Below are 18,877 nucleotides of genomic sequence, written 5' to 3'. Positions count from 1 at the left end.
ATAATAATATGGCTACCCATCAATTAGGTGATCCTAATGAATATATCTATTTTCCCAGCATCTGTGTGAAGCCCTGAGCTGCTGTGTGAATGAGCTCCAGAGGCGACGAAAAGCTCCAAGTGAAGAGATTCCCTCCCTGCCCCTGGTCCACACTGCCTACAACATGTACCGTACCCGTCTGCACAACCTCACCAGGATGATGTCGTTGCAACCACAGGTGGTTCCTCACCTGCAGAGAATCCCACTAATGAAGGACAGCCCAGAGATGGTAAGAATCACACTAGTGAAGGACAGCCCAGTGTAAGAATCAAACTAGTGAAGGACAGCCCAGAGATGGTAAGAATCAAACTAGTGAAGGACAGCCCAGAGATGGTAAGAATCACACTAGTGAAGGACAGCCCAGAGATGGTAAGAATCACACTAGTGAAGGACAGCCCAGAGATGGTAAGAATCACACTAGTGAAGGACAGCCCAGAGATGGTAAGAATCACACTAGTGAAGGACAGCCCAGAGATGGTAAGAATCACACTAGTGAAGGACAGCCCAGAGATGGTAAGAATCACACTAGTGAAGGACAGCCCAGAGATGGTAAGAATCACACTAGTGAAGGACAGCCCAGAGATGGTAAGAATCACACTAGTGAAGGACAGCCCAGAGATGGTAAGAATCACACTAGTGAAGGACAGCCCAGAGATGGTAAGAATCACACTAGTGAAGGACAGCCCAGAGATGGTAAGAATCACACTAGTGAAGGACAGCCCAGAGATGGTAAGAATCACACTAGTGAAGGACAGCCCAGAGATGGTAAGAATCACACTAGTGAAGGACAGCCCAGAGATGGTAAGAATCACACTAGTGAAGGACAGCCCAGAGATGGTAAGAATCACACTAGTGAAGGACAGCCCAGAGATGGTAAGAATCAAACTAGCGAAGGACAGCCCAGAGATGGTAAGAATCAAACTAGCGAAGGACAGCCCAGAGATGGTAAGAATCACACTAGCGAAGGACAGCCCAGAGATGGTAAGAATCACACTAGTGAAGGACAGCCCAGAGATGGTAAGAATCACACTAGTGAAGGACAGCCCAGAGATGGTAAGAATCACACTAGTGAAGGACAGCCCAGAGATGGTAAGAATCACACTAGTGAAGGACAGCCCAGAGATGGTAAGAATCACACTAGTGAAGGACAGCACAGAGTAAGAATCAAACTAGTGAAGGACAGCCCAGAGATGGTAAAAATCACACTAGTGAAGGACAGCCCAGAGATGGTAAGAATCAAACTAGCGAAGGACAGCCCAGAGATGGTAAGAATCAAACTAGCGAAGGACAGCCCAGAGATGGTAAGAATCACACTAGTGAAGGACAGCCCAGAGTAAGAATCAAACTAGTGAAGGACAGCCCAGAGATGGTAAGAATCACACTAGTGAAGGACAGCCCAGAGATGGTAAGAATCACACTAGTGAAGGACAGCCCAGAGATGGTAAGAATCACACGAGTGAAGGACAGCCCAGTGTAAGAATCAAACTAGTGAAGGACAGCCCAGAGATGGTAAGAATCAAACTAGTGAAGGACAGCCCAGAGATGGTAAGAATCAAACTAGTGAAGGACAGCCCAGAGATGGAAGAATCAAAATAGTGAAGGACAGCCCAGAGATGGTAAGAATCAAACTAGTGAAGGACAGCCCAGAGATGGTAAGAATCAAAATAGTGAAGGACAGCCCAGAGATGGTAAGAATCAAACTAGTGAAGGACAGCCCAGAGATGGTAAGAATCAAACTAGTGAAGGACAGCCCAGAGATGGTAAGAATCAAACTAGTGAAGGACAGCCCAGAGATGGTAAGAATCAAAATAGTGAAGGACAGCCCAGAGATGGTAAGAATCAAACTAGTGAAGGACAGCCCAGAGATGGTAAGAATCAAAATAGTGAAGGACAGCCCAGAGATGGTAAGAATCACACTAGTGAAGGACAGCCCAGAGATGGTAAGAATCACACTAGTGAAGGACAGCCCAGAGATGCTAAGTGCATATATTTTCCACACACTGCCACATTTAGTTATGAGAAATCAGATTTTTTATGTTCCAAATGTTTGTATAGAGTATATATGAATGTATGATAGTAGTTGAACATACAGTATATATGAATGTATGATAGTAGTTGAACATACAGTATATATGAATGTATGATAGTAGTAGGTTATCTACAGTATGTACTGTCAAAAAAGGGAGTACTCCCTGACGAAGGCCTTGCAGCCGAAACGCATCAGATTTTTAAAACCTTGTTTCTATTGAACATGCCATACAAATAAAGCCATTTTAATGTATTATATGACTAGTGCCTTGGTCCTCCTTTCTTTTTGATGACCAATTCACGCCTTTTACCAAAGAGCCCCTTCTGTCTACCAAAATGTACTATTGTGTACCTTAGTAGCGCTTCCCTTCCTCCTCTTTCTACTAGTACAGTATATACTGTACTGCCAACATGCTGATAGAAATGTCACAGTAAACATGTCAGTAACTATACCATGTTTCTTTCTCACTCCTCTGCCAGGTTTTTAATTTTTTAAATATTTTTTGTACCTTTATTTAACTAGGCAAGTCAGTTAAGAACAAATTCTTATTTTCAATGACGGCTTAGGAACAGTGGGTTAACTGCCTTGTTCAGGGGCAGAACGACCCTTGTCAGCTTGGGGATTTGAACTTGCTTCAGCCACCGCTCTAACCACTAGGCTACCCTGCCCCCCACAGGTTCTGGATGTCTATGCAGCAGTTGCCTGTGTTGAGCTCCTGGAACCCCCTGCATTGGACTCTGATGCCCAGTGCCAGAACTGGCTGAAGCAGGTGAAAAGACTGAAGGGGTCTATGGAGCTGGTCTGCTCCCAGAGAAGCCTGAAGCAGTATGGAGAGAGGAGCCGGGAACTGTTTGACTACATCTGGTGAGGGAAATGTCTCTTTGAAAGACTACAGAAGGCCATTTGACTTTATTTTGTTTATAAGAAAGTCAATATGCATTGCGAAAGAGGTGAAGACCTTCACTGTATAAAGTTCTGAATTCAAGGTGCCAGTCCATCCACACATGTTGGAATGAAGTGGTAAAGAAAGCATATCCATGGTATTCAAAAAGCAATAACAAAAAATATACAGTATCAGTCAAAAATTTGGACACCTACTCATTGAAGGGTTTTTCTTTTCTTTTTACTATTTTCTACGTTGTAGTATTAAAAACTATGAAATAACACATATGGAATCATGTAGTAACCAAATGAGTGTTAAACAAATCAAAATATATTTTAGATTATTCAAAGTAGCCACCCTTTGCCTTGATGACAGCTTCGTACACTCTTGGCATTCTCTCAACCGGCTTCACCTGGAATGCTTTTCCAACAATCTTGAAGGAGTTCCCGTATGTGCTGAGCACTTGTTGGCTGCTTTTCCTTCACTCTGCGGTCCAACTCATCCCAAACCATCTCAATTGGGTTGAGGTCGGGTGATTGTGGAGGCCAGGTCATTTGATAAAGTGCTCCATCACTCTCCTTCTTGGTCAAATAACCCTTACACAGCCTGGAGGTGTGTTGGTTCATTGTCATGTTGAAAAACAAATGATAGTCCCACTAAGCACAAACCAGATGGGATGGCATATTGCTGCAGAATGCTGTGGTAGCCATGCTGGTTAAGTGTGCCTTTAATTCTAAATAAATCACTGACAGTGTTACCAGCAATGCACCCCCACACCTTCACACCTCCTCCTCCATGCTTCACGGTGGGAACCATACACCCGGAGATCATCTGTTCACCTACTCTGCGTCAAACAAAGACAAGGACAGATTTCCACCTGTCTAATGAACATTGCTCGTGTTTCTTGGTCCAAGCAAGTCTCTTCATCTTGTTGGTGTCTTCTAGTAGTGGTTTCTTTGCAGCAATTCAACCATAAAGGCCTGATTCACGCTGTATCCTCTGAACAGTTGATGTTGAGATATGTCTCTTGAACTCTGTGAAGAATTTATTTGGGCTGCAATCTGAAGTGTGGTTAACTATAATGAACGTATCCTCTCTAACGAGGTAACTCTGGGTCTTCCTTTCCTGTGGCGGTCCTCATGAGAGCCAGTTTCATCATAGCGCTTGATAGTTTTTGCGACTGCACTTGAAGAAACCTTAATGTCTTAAAGTAATGCTGGACTCTAGCTTCTCTTTGCTTATTTGAGCTGTTCTTGCCATAATATGGACTTGGTCTTTTACCAAATAGGGCTAACTTCTGTATACCACCCCTCCCTTGTCACAACACACAACTGATTGGCTCAAACGCATTAAGAAAGAAAGAAATTACACAAATGAACTTTTAACAAGGCACACCTGTTAAATGAAATGCATTCCAGGTGACTACCTCATGAAGCTGGTTGAGAGAATGCCAAGAGTGTGCAAAGCTGTCATCAAGGCAAAGGGTGGCTACTTTGAAGAATCTCAAATATAAAATATATTTTCGCTTTTTTTGGTTACTACATGATTCCATGATATGTGTTGTTTCATAGTTTTGATGTCTGTGTTTGTGTTTTGATACAATATAGAAAATAGTCAAACAAATATATGTATATATGTGTAAGTAATTGTTTGTCTGAATTAACTTTCTCCCAGATATGGCTAATTCTTCCAGAATAAGTAAAGATTTGTCCTTGTTTGTTTTGTGTCTTTAGTAATCATTGGAACCGTATCTGCATCGTCTTTCTGTTTGTGGAACACATGCTGCTAGGCTTTGAGTCTGAGGAGAGGGCGCTCAAGTCTCTGGTCCTTGATCACACTCATACCTTAGGCAAAGTGAGTTCACATAATATATATTTTGTTATTTAAGTCAACATGCCACCGATTTTACATTTTGGGCTTTGTTTATAGTTATATATTTATTTTCCATCCCTTATTTCAGGTTTAGCACCCATCACTTTTTAACTATGTATATGTGAACCTGACCTCTTGAACTATGTTAACGTATTGCAATTTTCTCATTACATTGAACGTTGTGCTTAAAGGATAAATTCAGTATTTTACAAGTGACTGTTTAAACTGTTCCTAACCCTGGAACTTCAGCTAACCTTTGACACCACTAGCTAAAAACCCATGGGAGTAATGGGCGACAACTGTGTAATTTACATAAAAATAAAAAATAACTGAAATCAACTCAATCGGTTGGATGTAATTTTAACTAATATGTGACTGCTAATTATCTCGTGTGGCAGATTCTGGCAAAAAACTCAGACGTAAAGTCGGAGGAACCATTTGCGGCCATCATTACAATACTGAAGACTTGCAAGCAAAAAGCAAGTTATCTGATTTGCAAGTAAGTCTATTTGATATAATTTATTTAGTGTAAAAAGCTATTCATATTATATATCTACATTATTCGCTGTGGCTGATAAGCTGTATACAGAATTTGATGTTTAATGACGCCAGCTATTTTTTTTCCTTAGGTTTGGTTTCCAGTGCCGTGTGTGCATGGGGGAACCACAAGACCCGGTGGATCTGCCCTGTCACCACATCTTCTGTCTGACCTGTGTCAGAGGATGTCTCAACACAGGCCAAATGTACTGCCCCATGTGCAAACACGAACTCCCAGATGACTTCCAGGTCAAAGTGTCAGAGGACATAAGGTGGGTGTGTTTTACCCTTTAAAAAAAAACAAAAAAAACTGGATAGCCAATGATAAAGGACATGTCTTTCCCTGTAACCGTCTTATCTGTCTAAATCTGTCTTATGGTTTTGCAGAGCTTGCATCACCCTAAACGCCCAGTTCAGGCAGAGTTGCAATGCGTTTTTCATAGACCTGGTCACTACTGTGTGCTTCAAGGACAACATCCCCCCATCAAAAGGTGTCATCCTGCACCTGTTGTCCTTCCTCATGGTCGAGACAGAACCCATCCCACTCATCAGAGGTACCCTCAACACACACATGCAATAACACACAAACGCACTAGTCAAAAATCTAGAGTTTAGATTCCGTTTGTTCCTGTATTCTTTTGGACATTTTAAGCATTTAAACAGACCGGAGGGAAGATTGTGGCTCAGTAAAATGTTTTTAAATCTTTGTTCTGATTTGTATTATATTTGTTCCAGCACAAAGTCAGATACACACCAAAGATTTCTCACCATTTGATGAGTCTATGGACAAGAATCCTGTGGTGCGATCAGTGATACTCAAGCTTCTGCTCAAGTACACGTGAGTGAACCAGAAAAGAAAGTGTTGTTTAAACACTATATATATATGCAAAAGTATGTGGACACCCCTTCAAATGAGTGGATTCGGCTATTTCAGCCACACCCGTTGCTGACAGGTGGATAAAATCGAGCACACAGCAATGCGATCTCCATAGACAAACATTGGCAGTAGAATGGCCTTACTGAAGAGCTTGGTCACTTTCAACGTGGCACCGTAATAGGATACCACCTTTCCAACAAGTGAGTTCGTAAAATGTTTGCCTTGCTGGAGCTGCCCCGGTCAACTGTAAGTGCTATCATTGTGTAGTGGAAACGTCTAGGAGCAACAATGGCTCAGCTGCGAAGTGGTAGGCCACAAAAGCTCACAGAACGGGACCATTGAGTGCTGAAGCGCGGTACCACGTAAAAATTGTCTGTCCTTGTTTGCAACACTCCACTACCGAGTTCCAAACTGCCTCTGGAAGCAATGTCAGCGCAAGGACTGTTTGTCGGGAGCTTCATGAAATGGGTTTCCATGGCCGAGCATTCCGCACACAAGCCCAAGATCACCATGCGCAATGCCAAGCGTTGGCTGGAGTGGTGTAAAGCTTGGACTTTGGAGCAGTGGAAACGTGTTCCCCGGAGTGATGAATCATGCTTCATCATCTGGCAGTCTAACCGACGAATCTGGGTTTGGCGGATGCCAATAGAATGCTACCTGCCCCAATGTTTAGTGCCAACTGTAAAGTTTGGTGGAAGCGGAATAATGGTCTGGGGCTGTTTTTCATGGTTCGGGCTTGGCTCCTTAGTTCCAGTGAAGGGAAATCGTAACGCTATAGCATACAATGACATTATAGACGATTCTGTGCTTCCAACTTTGTGGCAACAGTTTGGGGAAGGCCCTTTCCTGTTTCAGCATGACAATGCCCCTGTGCACAAAACGAGGTCCATACAGAAATTATTTGTCTATCGGTGTGGAAGAACTTGACTGGCCTGCACAGAGCCCTGACCTCAACCCCATCGAACACCTTTGGGATGAATTTGAATGCTGACTGCGAGCCAAGCCTAATTGCCCAACATCAGTACCCAATCTCACTGATGCTCTTGTGGCTGAATGGAAGCAAGTCCCCGCAGCAATGTTACAAACATTTTGTGGAAATCCTTCCCAGAAGAGTGGAGGCTGTTATAGCAGCAAAGGAGGGACCAACTCCATATTAATGCCCATGATTTTGGAATGAGATGTTTGACGAGCAGGTGTCCACATACTTTTCATCATGTAGTGTATCACTGCAATGCTGCTGTAACCAGCAACGCAATTCAGTTTGATTCAGATGTTATCAAACATTTGACTGAAAATTAACATTTTTTTTGTTGTGTGTTTTTAGCTTTGATGAAGTCAAAGAATATCTGCAGCAGTATTTGACATTGATAGAAGAGAGCAACATTCTAGAGGCTGAGGATAAAAATGAACTTTATGCGCTCTACATCAACTGCCTTGAGGTAGGATCTGACAGGATTTCACCCTAAATCAATGGAGTGCTATCACTATTCTATTTGTAAAAGAGGTCTTCTAACCTCAACGGAACTTTCTGGATAAATAAAGGTTAAATAAATAGAATGTTTAAAACTGTTTTTCTGCAGGACTCCATGTTTGACAGAAAGCCACATGAATGCCAGAAGCCTGCAGACCAGCAGGCCTACCTGCAGAAAGAGACTGAGTTCTTGAGTCACTTCCTGGACTCTGTCACTGCGTCGGCTGAGACTGTCACAATAGAGTACCTGCAACAGATCGCGAGGGTCCGTCTATGCCTGGACACGGCTGCACACTTGCTCCATAGCACACAGTCTGGTAAAAACACTCAGTCAATGTGGCGTCACGAATTCTGATCCTTGTTGCTTTACAAATTGTGCTTGTTGGTGTGAATTAATTATATATTTATTTATTTATTTATTTATTTATTTTATATGGAATGTTTTATAAGGAATACTTGCAATCACTTTGACTGACTGATCCAAGATCTGTCCTCGGTTCCTCATATTGTGTGCAGGGGAATGTGAAAATCGTCAGGATGCGGTCGAGGAGTTCCTGTGTGCTGTTAGGAGCCTGTGTAAGGAGAGTAAGAACGACTGGTACAGAGTGTACCTGATCCGCAACATCAGCAGCCAGCAGGGTGTAGAGTATGTCCAGAGAATGCTGAGGGATACAGAGACGTACAGGTGGCTTTTTCCTGAAGAGGTGCAGCAACAGGTACATCACAGGGTTTCATGAAATGTACATACAACCCCATTTTTTTTTTTTTTTACTGTTGAAAATCCCCCATTGATCCTGTTTTCTGTCCTCTAGTGTTTACAAACATGTTTCTAAAGAGGGACCTGAGTGGGTTAGATACAACAATGTGTATTTCTTAGCTAGTACTGTGAAGGACGATGTTATAGATATCAGGGTCTCTTCCATCGTCTTGCATGCAGAATGAAGATGTTGGCCAGATGGACCAGTATCTCGTCTATGGAGACGACTACCAGGTTATCCGCGAGGCTGTTGCCAAAGCAGTACTAGAGGACAGTGTGCAGGAGATTGAGGATACCTGTCAGGTATTAGTAAACTCCACTAAACTTAATACCACTGTATGTAATGTGTGTGTGTGTATTAGTTTTATTACTGTGTGTGTGTGTGTGTGTGTGTGTGTGTTCGTTTTATTAAAATTATTTCTAACCTAAGATTTTATGGATGTTTGGTGAATTTGTCCTCAGCTTTGTGTGTTGTTTTGTTGTAGAGATGTACTGCACCTGCAAGGAGGCGGACCTTGTATATCCTGCTGGCTCTTTTCAGAGAAGTCACCAGTCTGTACCGAGCAGCCAACACAGGCCTCCACCCCACCCCTAAGGTAGGAACACAGGCCTCTACCCCACCCTCAAGGTAGGAACACAGGCCTCCACCCCACCCCTAAGGTAGGAACACAGGCCTCTACCCGCCCCTAAGGTAGGAACACAGGCCTCCACCCCACCCTTAAGGTAAGAACACAGGCCTCTACCCCACCCTTAAGGTAGGAACACAGGCCTCCACCCCACCCCTAAGGTAGGAACACAGGCCTCCACCCCACCCCTAAGGTAGGAACACAGGCCTCCACCCCACCCCTAAGGTAGGAACACAGGCCTCCACCCCACCCCTAAGGTAGGAACACAGGCCTCCACCCCACCCCTAAGGTAGGAACACAGGCCTCCACCCCACCCCTAAGGTAGGAACACAGGCCTCCACCCCACCCCTAAGCTATACACATTGGACCACCTCCTTCAACTCAACATCCGAGGGAAAACTGTTAGCCCACAACTAACGATAGAGTTGGCAAACTATTCCGATTTTGAAGTTACAATAGTTATACTTTGAATTCTATTTATATTTGTAGACTTCAGAAAATCCCAATTACACTTATCCAAAATGTCTGACTTTGTTTTACTCCTCCAGCAATGCAAAGCACTTGAGGACTTCATCGAGGGATCAAGGTACCTACATCGCAGGGAAGTGAGGGACTTTGCCAAAGAATTGGTTCACAACAGGATGGGAGGACTGAGTGTCCTGGCAGACCGGTCCAGTGTGGAGCACACCCTTATAGAGCTGGCTGTCCACATGTCTGCTGTGCTGCTCACTGGGACAGAAGGGCTGCTCACACCTCTACAGCAGCTTGGCCTGTCTCCCAACAATATGCTGGTATGATTATCATCAGCACCTGTCAATATCTTACATTGACTTTCTCCTTGTTGACTGTGGGAGTTGTCTTTTATCTGCTTATGTCTACCCCAACAGAGTGCCTTTCTACCCACAATGCCTGAGGACATGCTGGCTGTCGCTCAAAGGCTTATAACACAGAATAAAGTGGATTATGGACTCTCCTGGTACTGTAAGTACAGACATTTTGAATCCTAACCTGATAAACGCTTGTACTGTAACTTGAACTTTGAGTTAATCATCGGAGGTACACCTCTGTGAAATGGTATTTGTTAACATCGTGCTACAGGAAGTGTTTAGACAGTAACTGTGTTGTGGATATCTACCGTTGGAAATTGATTGCTATTTTCAGATTCAGCTAATATAATTTTGGGTCAAAAACAATACAATTTCTGTATAAGCTCAGTTTTGACTCGAATCTCAACAGCTTGTCCGAATGGTCACCCCTGTGTTGTGGATAAGGTAAGCAAAGTTCTTCATGTAAAATTGCGTTAGTTTTAATATTTTATGTTCGTTAGCTAAGCAAACAGCCAACTGATTTTACCCACTCTATTGCAGTGTGGTCAACCCACCCATAAGGCAAAATGTCTAGAGTGTGAGGTGGAGATTGGAGGGGAGAACCATGTTCCCTTGACTGGTTTCCAGAAGATGGAGCTACAGCAGTAAGTCAGCTCTCTACTGCCAAAGCATCAGAGTAGGAGTGCTGATCTAAGATCAGTTTGGCCTTTAAAATTATACTAAACAAAAGACAGGAGGGACCTGATCCTAGATCAGCATTCCCACACTCTTAGAAAAATGGTTTCTTCATCTGTCCCCATAGGATAACTCTTCGAATAACCCTTTTTGGTTCCAGGTAGAACCCTTTTGGTTCCAGGTAGAACCCTTTTGGTTCCAGGTAGAACCCTTTTGGTTCCAGGTAGAACTCTTTTGGTTCCAGGTAGAACTCTTTCCACCCCAAAGGGTCCAACCTGGAACCAAAAAGGGTTCCTATGAAGACAAGAACCCTTTTGGAACCCTTTTTTTCTTAGAGTGTTTTCTGATACGTTTGATACATGGCTCCAGATCTCATGTCACGACCAAAAACTGAACGTGTCCTCTTAGGGGAGATCTCACAAGGACTGGCCACATCCTGGGAGACCCTGAGAGGAGGGACAACCCAGACACCCTGGACACCAAAAACATGTCCCTCACCCCCTTCATCCTGGTCAGACTGCTCACCCACCTGGCCATGCTGAGAGGGGCCTCAGAGCAGCCACAGGTAGGCCATCTTGTCTGCCAAAAGCAACTCTTTCTAGCTTTATGGGTCCAGTGTGTGAAAGAACAGTACCTTAATTAAGTAGGGAGTCCACCCACACTGCCAAGAGTGATTGCTTTGGTGATGAAATTCCATTTCCTTGTAATATAAAATACATTTTACCAATAGAAATATGATAATTCATGTTATTAATTGTTCAGTGGGTTCTTTCTTGGACATATCAACATTAAAGTCGGATTTCATGACATTATACATCTAATTTATAAGCATCGAGCTCTATTGACATAGCGGTGCAGGTTTCTAGTAACAACTTTTGAGGATTTTATATATTTGGGGTATTAGCCTTCAAAGTTGTTTCTGCGGTTTGCTAAAAGCAAAATTTGCATGACGAGCTGAATTAAATGTAAAATAAAAAGCTTGGTTGACATTGACGCTACATGAAATAATTTAGTCTCAAAATCGATATCGATCTTACCTCTCAATTTTTTTTATGCCCTGTGGGTTCGAGAAGAAAGAACGAAAACACGAAACAGGAAAGTTTGCCTGTCAGGTAGCCTTAATTCTTGCACAGAATCCAGCTTAGCTGATGCAATTTTTTTTTTTTACCTTTATTTAACTAGGCAAGTCAGTTAAAGAACAAATTCTTATTTTCAATGACGGCCTAGGAACTGCCCATGTTCAGGGGCAGAACGACAGATTGCCTTGTCAGCTCGGTGGTTTGAACTTGCAACCTTCCGGTTGCTAGTCCAACTCTCTAACCACTAGGCTACCCTGCCGCCCCACAATGTTCAACATTTCTGACCACTTTTTTTCTCTCTGGACCCATTTGATTTAGTCCCCCTAGTTCTGACCATCCAACGAGGGTAAAAACTCTGTTAACGTCTTAACAGATTGTGATTGAGACATGAGGCTTGGACCACTGGCTTTCTTAGAGGATTATCTATACCAGAGCATGGAAGGGAGGACCATCTTCAGTGAATTCCATAAAAAATAGTGAAACAGTAAAAAGTTATCCTTTAGATAAAACCATACTAAACATTTTTACGTCTCCAAGTCATTTATTAAAACACTGTTTTACAATGAAGGTCTACAGTAGTCTCAATAGCACTCTGTAGGGTAGCACCATGGTGCAGCCAGAGAACAGGTACGGTTCTCACCCCCTTCCATAGATTTAGACGGTAATTATGGCAACTTCCGGAGGACATCCTCCAACCTATCAGAGCTCTTGCAGCATGAACTGTCCACCCAATCAAAGGATCAGAAAATTAATCGAGTACTGAAAGCATAAGCTACAGCTAGCTAGCACTGCAGTGCATAAAATGTGATGAGTAGTTGACTCAAAGAGCGATAAAGACAATAGTTGAACAGTTTTGAACAAATTAATTACTTAGCTAGCTAGTTTAGCCTACTCAAACACGCGGCTCAAACTTTTCCAAGTCAAGGTAAGCTTTTGGTTTTATATATGTATTGCCACCAGGGCCCGCCGGTGTAACTGCTAAACTGCTTGCTGACTGTACACTGTACAGCAAGATTGTAGCGGGTTTACTAACGCTTTAGTTCTAGTAGCTATGTTGACTATGACGTTAGCTAATATGGTGACAACACTGTAGGCTGTGTTTAGCAGTTGGATATTATTTTACCCATTGGTCAAAATATGTGTTTTTGAATGGGACAACCTACCATAAGTAAATTGAAATTGTGTACCATTGTTTACTCAATTATATAGCTCACAATAAGACCTGTATAGATGTAGCATCAGTCAGCTTGTTAGTTTATATTTTTTTACTCATTTCAAATGTTCTATTGCAAATGAAATCCAAAGAAGTTTATAGAAGGCAGTATTTCACAATTAATATTCTCCGAAAGTCAGTATGAAGGTTTGCGCTCAGGCTAGAATGAAAGGTGGCTGGTGCGTAGGAGAAAAAATATCTATAGAGCTCAAAAGGTCGTCGCACTTTAAAACCACGAAAAGGAATAACCCAACGAGGTTGAGATGCAAGATAAATATATTTCATTAGTAGTAAAGGACATTTATGCCACGTTTTAAACCTCATTCGTTATCTCCAGCACCTAACCAACGTTTTACAATATGTGAAAATAGTACAATTTCTATGATCCGCGGTTCAAAAGATAAGGAGGTCCTAAAAGAATACTTCTCTGTGACATCACAGGGTAGGATTAAAAGTTTTTAAAAAACAGTGATTTTCGAAAAAACCTGCAACAAGTGTCTATCCAGAGGCAGGGTGTTTTCTTGCTCCCCACGTCACCGCAAATCTCATAGTGTTTGGAGAGAAAAAAAAACATTTTCAAAAACAGTGATTTAACTTTTGATGATGTCGTCGGGGAGAACTTTTTAACTAAAAGGCTGAAACGTATGCTCCTTATTTAGTTTTTAATGAAAATAAAAAGAATGTTCAAACGGCCTTATTTACTTGACAGCGTCAAGTTCAACGGCCTTATTTTTTAAACATTTCATATCAAGAGACACTGAAACAGGAGCCCTATCCTTCTCTATACCTTGCACTTTCACCCTCTTGTATTCTTTCCTGCAATAATCTCCCTGTTTTTTTTCTTTCTAGTCCATCCAGCAGATCATCCAGCCTCCAGTCCAGGACGCCTGCCAATTTCTGATTTGTCACCTGCTGAAAGACATGGATCAGCTGACCAAAGCCCTGGGGAAGGGAAATGATGACACGGTCACCACCGTCCACCTGATAGTCAGATCCATTCTGGAACCACCACCGACCAATCAATGTAAGGACGTTCATTTCAAAAAGGAATTGTTTGAGTTTGGCAGGTACTCACTCAAGCTATAAAAAGGAGGGGAAAAAACAAGAAGGCCGAGATGTAAAAGATACATTATTTAATTCCACGCTGGAAAGAATACAAAGTGCCATTGTAAAGTTTTAAAAAATTATTATTTTTATATTTTAGTATATATTTTGTTCTTTTTTTATGGCTTAAGTGCAAGTACCTGCTGAACTCTGCTGGTTACAATGATGAAAGCTAAAAATGCTTGGAGACTGTATAGCGCACCAGTAGCCCCATCATTGACTAGTCTTTGTTTCTAGTGCCGGCTGGCAATGATCCCCAACTCTCAACTAAAGAGGCAAGAGATACCTGGGAGACAACTGTTGCTACTGACATCATCACTCCTCAGTTGAAGGCGAGTCCTTTTGGATAATATTTGGCTAATATTTGGCAGTTGGCTAGTACTGTACAGCGTGATTTAAAGATATTCTATTCCAGCTTTGACAAGAACCATGACAACCATTTGTGTGTGTCATCACAGAAACTTGACCAGCAGCTGAGGGAGGTGAACGCCACCATCAGAGACGACTCCCGTGTCTCCTCTAACTTCGTCATGAGGGTGACATTTGGGGACGAGTGTCCGTTGTCCTCCCTGTCTCAGGGCTCCCAGGTCCACTGTTCAGGGGTTTGGAGCTGCAGAGAGAGGGTGTCTCTACTCAGTCTCACCCACATCGTAGAACAGAATGACGGAAAGGACAAGCTGCCATTACTCTGGAGGTTCCTACAGAAGGTAAACCGCCATGAACTGTCTTTTGGGGTTTTTCGTAAACGCTCTGTAAGTATGTATACTGTAACTATGTATTATTATGAAATGTGCTCTTTCTTGCTATATTTTATGTGGTAAAATGTCAACAGCATACTTTAATGGTTTCTTTGTGATTCTGGGACATTTTTAAATCACATGATCGGCTGCGTTATTTCATTTGGTGATTGAACAGGAGGCGGAGTTCCGGCAGGTCAAGTTCCTTCCACATATCCTGGCCCTACAGAAGAGTCTGGTGAAAAAGTTCCAGAACTCATCAGACCTGATGGATGTCTCCATCAGAGAGTTCATCCAACGACAGTCAGGTAACTGCATCGTAACCATCCATCCTTGGTACTATGCAACATAGTTACCTGCCGAGTTATTGACGATTTGCCCAATTTCATATAGATTTCCTTAAAAACAGAATTTTGTGAATTTTTTTTTTTTTTGTTCTCAATAAATGTTTATCTTCTAACAGGACCAATGAGAGTGTGGTATGAGAAGCACGTCCAGATATTTCTGAACACGTGGAACCTGCTCAGAGTATCTGTAGCCACCAGTGAGTTACCCTGTCCTCTATAAAACATGGCAGGTTGCCCTTACGACCAGAATGAATAGTCAAAAACAATAATCTATTGTTTAGTGTGTGTTTTTGACAGCCCCTGTCTGTGAATCATGAACGTTTTCATTGTGTGTGTGTGTGTAGATGAGATAAAGATCCCAGAAGACTTCTGGAAGGATGATTTGGACCTGGACAGTGACCTCCAGTACCTCCTGCCGCGGCGCCAGGGTCCAGGCTTGTGTTCCACGGCTCTGCTAAGCTACCTGGTGGCCCTTCACAATGAGCTGCTGCACTCTGTGGACCGCCACACTGGGGAAGACACCAGGTACACTAATGAAGAATGAGAGAGAGTTCCACCGAAAGCTTACTTAAAGAGACATTTTTAAATGGCCAGCTACTGTTATAATCTCCACCAGCCACAGCCAGAAGAGGACTGGCCCCCCCCTCATAGCCTGGTTCCTCTCTAGGTTACTTCCTAGGTTCTCGCCTTTCTAGGGAGTTTTTCCCTAGCCACCGTGCTTCTACACCTGCATTGCTTGCTGTTTGGGGTTTTAGGCTGTGTTTCTGTATAAGCACTGCATCTGCTGATGTAAAAAGGGCTTTATAAAATACATTTGATTTCAATTAGATTGTTTACTCAAAACGATATGTTAGGATTTTGTTCATTTGTTCAAATGACCATTTGCATCATCACCACAGTTTTTTGCTCTACTGAAAAGCGCTCAATTAGTGAAGAATTGGGGATTGTGGACAAATGATCAAAACATGGGAAGCAATGAATAAAGCATAAAACAAATAGGTTAAAGCCCGTTGACTTTCTGCATCAACAGCTACAAGGTGAGCCTGTCAGAGCTGACAGAGCTGCATGTGATCCGCTATGAACTGGAGAAGGACCTGCTGCCCCTGGTGCTGTCTAACTGCCAGTACAGCCTGGAGCGTGGCAAGGAGACCCTGTCTGAGTACGACCTGCCCAAGATCCAGCAGCAGGTTCTGACCCGTTTCCTGCAGGGCAAGCCTCTCATCACACTGACTGTAAGTTCAGGGCCTGGTTCCATTTCAGTCCCTGGTCACGTTCCATAGTTCCTACCCCTTCAGTGTTCACAGATCTGAGTGGAATATTGGACTATAGTTGACGATAATATGGCACTCACTGACTGAACCAATGTGTTGACTTTCAGGGAATCCCCACTCTGGTCACCAGACACGAGAGAGATTATGACATCATTTTCAAAATGGTGAAAGGAAACGTGTCTCAGGCAAGTCGTTCTTCATCATCAAACTTGTTTTTGTTTATTACTCTTAATATGGCATGTGATTATTCACGTCACTTTACAAAACAAAAAAAAATATTGAAATGTTGTTGTTTCTTTTAGGAGCATCTGCCGTCCCTGACCCTCACAGCCCTGTCCAGGGATCTGCAGTCGTACAGTGAGGTGTGTGAAGCCCTGAAGGCTGTGGAGCTGGCTCTGGGCTTCCTGTCCATGACTGGGGGAGTTTCCCAGATGCCCCTGGACTGCTACCTGGAGGACATGCTGAAGATGGGCGAGCAGATGGATCCTCACATCTTAAAGGTGACACAGCCACACCATTTATAATATTACATGAAACACATGACTTGGTCGGTCAATATCAACTTAAACTGAGGACTAGGCAACAGGATGTTGTCACGAACAGCACTGCAGACATTGAGATGAACGTGATGCAATTACGTCTCTCTCTCACACTGTCACACAGAGAGTATCTGTGCATGCGCACGGCTGTGCGATTCACTCTGCTACAACGTGAACCAAAACAGCAGAGAGGTTTAGCCTCGCACTTCAACGCTCTTAGTTGTTTAGAAATCAACCAGATATTGCTGTTTTTTTTATTTTGTGCATCGCTAATTCTACCAAGTGGTGAATTGTTTTCAATGTTCGTAACGTGTGTTCTATGCGGTGCCGTTTCTGTAGGCTCTGGGCAGGTGCAGTCTGAAGCACGGTGTGGCTCTGTGGCAGCTCCTGTCTTCCCTCAAATCAGAGAACATGCTGAAGAGTCTGAAGAGGGTAAGACGTTCAGACCAACCAACGAGATACAGAACATGACACAATCATCCACAAAACATGACACAATCATCCACAAAACATGACACAATCATCCCTAAAACAACGTGACTGTGTCAATTGTGTGAGCTTTTCTGAGAGAGGGTTCAATGTTTTAAACCCAAACGTATTACATTGTAAAATTTTAAGGTGGTATTTGCACAGCTGAGAGTTTCCCCCCCTCTCTCCTCTTCAAGGACCCTTTCTCTGGGGTGTCTACAGAGTACCAGCAGCCCCTGGAGGAGGAACAGAAGAAGCTGCTCCAGGGATTCATCTCCAAGGGTCACGTTGACACCTGGCTACTGGAGATGCACGAGTTCCTCCTGCTGAATCTGGGGAAACCACATGTCTCAGACACCTACAGACCAGACTGGAGGTGAGGTCAAATGGCAACCATGGAGGAACTCTGGGTCAAATCATAGGTTCCAAACCATGCAACGATAAAGGGATAGTTCACTTTTCCAGTTTGGCTTGTTTTGTGGCTAACATTTTTTGGGGGGAGTATGTAGCAATCATAGCAATAAGAATGAACAGAACGGGTTTGGAAGCTTTAACCCTGGCAATGGATTGGTAAACTCATGGGTACACTTGCAATGGCTGCCTGGTATTGTGATGCAATAATTTTGGTATTTTGGAATGTTCTATCAAATGATGCTAACGGATGTGGCTCATGCAATGGAATGTCTTTTTTTGTAATTTAAGTAATAAGGAACAAGTGGCAGTGCTGTATCATGAATACAGTCACGGGTAAATGGCGGCGTCTGACCCGGCGCGCGATAAATCAAATGTATTTATATAGCCCTTCTTACATTAGCTGATATATCAAAGTGCTGCACAGAAACCCAGCCTAAAACCCCAAACAGCAAGCAATGTAGGTGCAGAAGCACGGTGGCTAGGAAAAACTCCCTAGAAAGGCCAGAACCTAGGAAGAAACCTAGAGAGGAACCAGGCTCTGAGTGGTGGCCAGTCCTCTTCTGGCTGTGCCGGGTGGAGATTATAACAGAACATGGCCAAGATGTTCAAATGTTCATAGGGTCGAGGGTGCAGCAAGTCAGCACCTCAGGAGTAAATGTCCGTTGGCTTTTCATAGCCGATCATTCAGAGTATCTCTACCGTTCCTGCTGTCTCTAGAGAGTTGAAATCAGCAGGGCTTTGACAGGTAGCACGTCCGGTGAACAGGTCAGGGTTGTTTTCCATTTAGCTCTACGACCCCCATAAGTGTCACAGGACTCGTCTCAAGGTAACCCATACAAACAAATGGAAGTAGTTTTGTGCCGACAAAAATAAGGAGTTAAATATGTGTCCAAAAATGTTTTTGAATTCCTGAGCTTTCTTATATATGGGAATGGTTAAAGTGCCTCTGCATATATGATGAACAGAGAGTAGCAGAAGCGTTAAAAAGAGGGGTTGGCGGGTGGTGGGACACAATGCAGATAGCCCGGTTAGCCAATGTGCGGGAGCACTGGTTGGTTGGCCCAATTGAGGTAGTATGTGCATGAATGTAAAGTTAAAGTGACAGGGCATAT

General features: G+C 43.1%; 1 protein-coding gene across 2 annotated transcripts in view; it reads left to right on the top strand.

Moving 5' to 3' along the window:
- Positions 1-18,877, top strand: part of LOC110508243 (E3 ubiquitin-protein ligase rnf213-alpha) — a 63,382-nt gene that overhangs the window by 43,079 nt on the left and 1,426 nt on the right. For both annotated transcript variants that reach the window (XM_090225261.1, XM_090225262.1), the window contains 28 exons: positions 59-268; positions 2,745-2,932; positions 4,685-4,805; positions 5,222-5,322; positions 5,453-5,632; positions 5,748-5,914; positions 6,096-6,198; positions 7,562-7,676; positions 7,818-8,025; positions 8,225-8,424; positions 8,646-8,768; positions 8,951-9,061; positions 9,640-9,882; positions 9,979-10,072; positions 10,328-10,362; positions 10,459-10,562; positions 11,002-11,158; positions 13,735-13,909; positions 14,227-14,321; positions 14,448-14,696; positions 14,905-15,034; positions 15,190-15,270; positions 15,418-15,598; positions 16,104-16,305; positions 16,452-16,529; positions 16,647-16,844; positions 17,223-17,315; positions 17,549-17,727. In XM_090225261.1, the coding sequence (XP_090081387.1) occupies positions 59-268; positions 2,745-2,932; positions 4,685-4,805; positions 5,222-5,322; positions 5,453-5,632; positions 5,748-5,914; positions 6,096-6,198; positions 7,562-7,676; positions 7,818-8,025; positions 8,225-8,424; positions 8,646-8,768; positions 8,951-9,061; positions 9,640-9,882; positions 9,979-10,072; positions 10,328-10,362; positions 10,459-10,562; positions 11,002-11,158; positions 13,735-13,909; positions 14,227-14,321; positions 14,448-14,696; positions 14,905-15,034; positions 15,190-15,270; positions 15,418-15,598; positions 16,104-16,305; positions 16,452-16,529; positions 16,647-16,844; positions 17,223-17,315; positions 17,549-17,727 (4,121 nt within the window). The remainder of the gene's footprint in view (positions 1-58; positions 269-2,744; positions 2,933-4,684; positions 4,806-5,221; positions 5,323-5,452; positions 5,633-5,747; positions 5,915-6,095; positions 6,199-7,561; positions 7,677-7,817; positions 8,026-8,224; positions 8,425-8,645; positions 8,769-8,950; positions 9,062-9,639; positions 9,883-9,978; positions 10,073-10,327; positions 10,363-10,458; positions 10,563-11,001; positions 11,159-13,734; positions 13,910-14,226; positions 14,322-14,447; positions 14,697-14,904; positions 15,035-15,189; positions 15,271-15,417; positions 15,599-16,103; positions 16,306-16,451; positions 16,530-16,646; positions 16,845-17,222; positions 17,316-17,548; positions 17,728-18,877) is intronic.

This window comes from Oncorhynchus mykiss, chromosome 28 (assembly GCF_057628025.1).
Source record: "Oncorhynchus mykiss isolate SJ-2025 chromosome 28, ASM5762802v1, whole genome shotgun sequence".
Taxonomy (NCBI): domain Eukaryota; kingdom Metazoa; phylum Chordata; class Actinopteri; order Salmoniformes; family Salmonidae; genus Oncorhynchus; species Oncorhynchus mykiss.
Note: the sequence above shows the minus strand (reverse complement) of the source record. Positions and strands in the feature narration are given on the sequence as shown.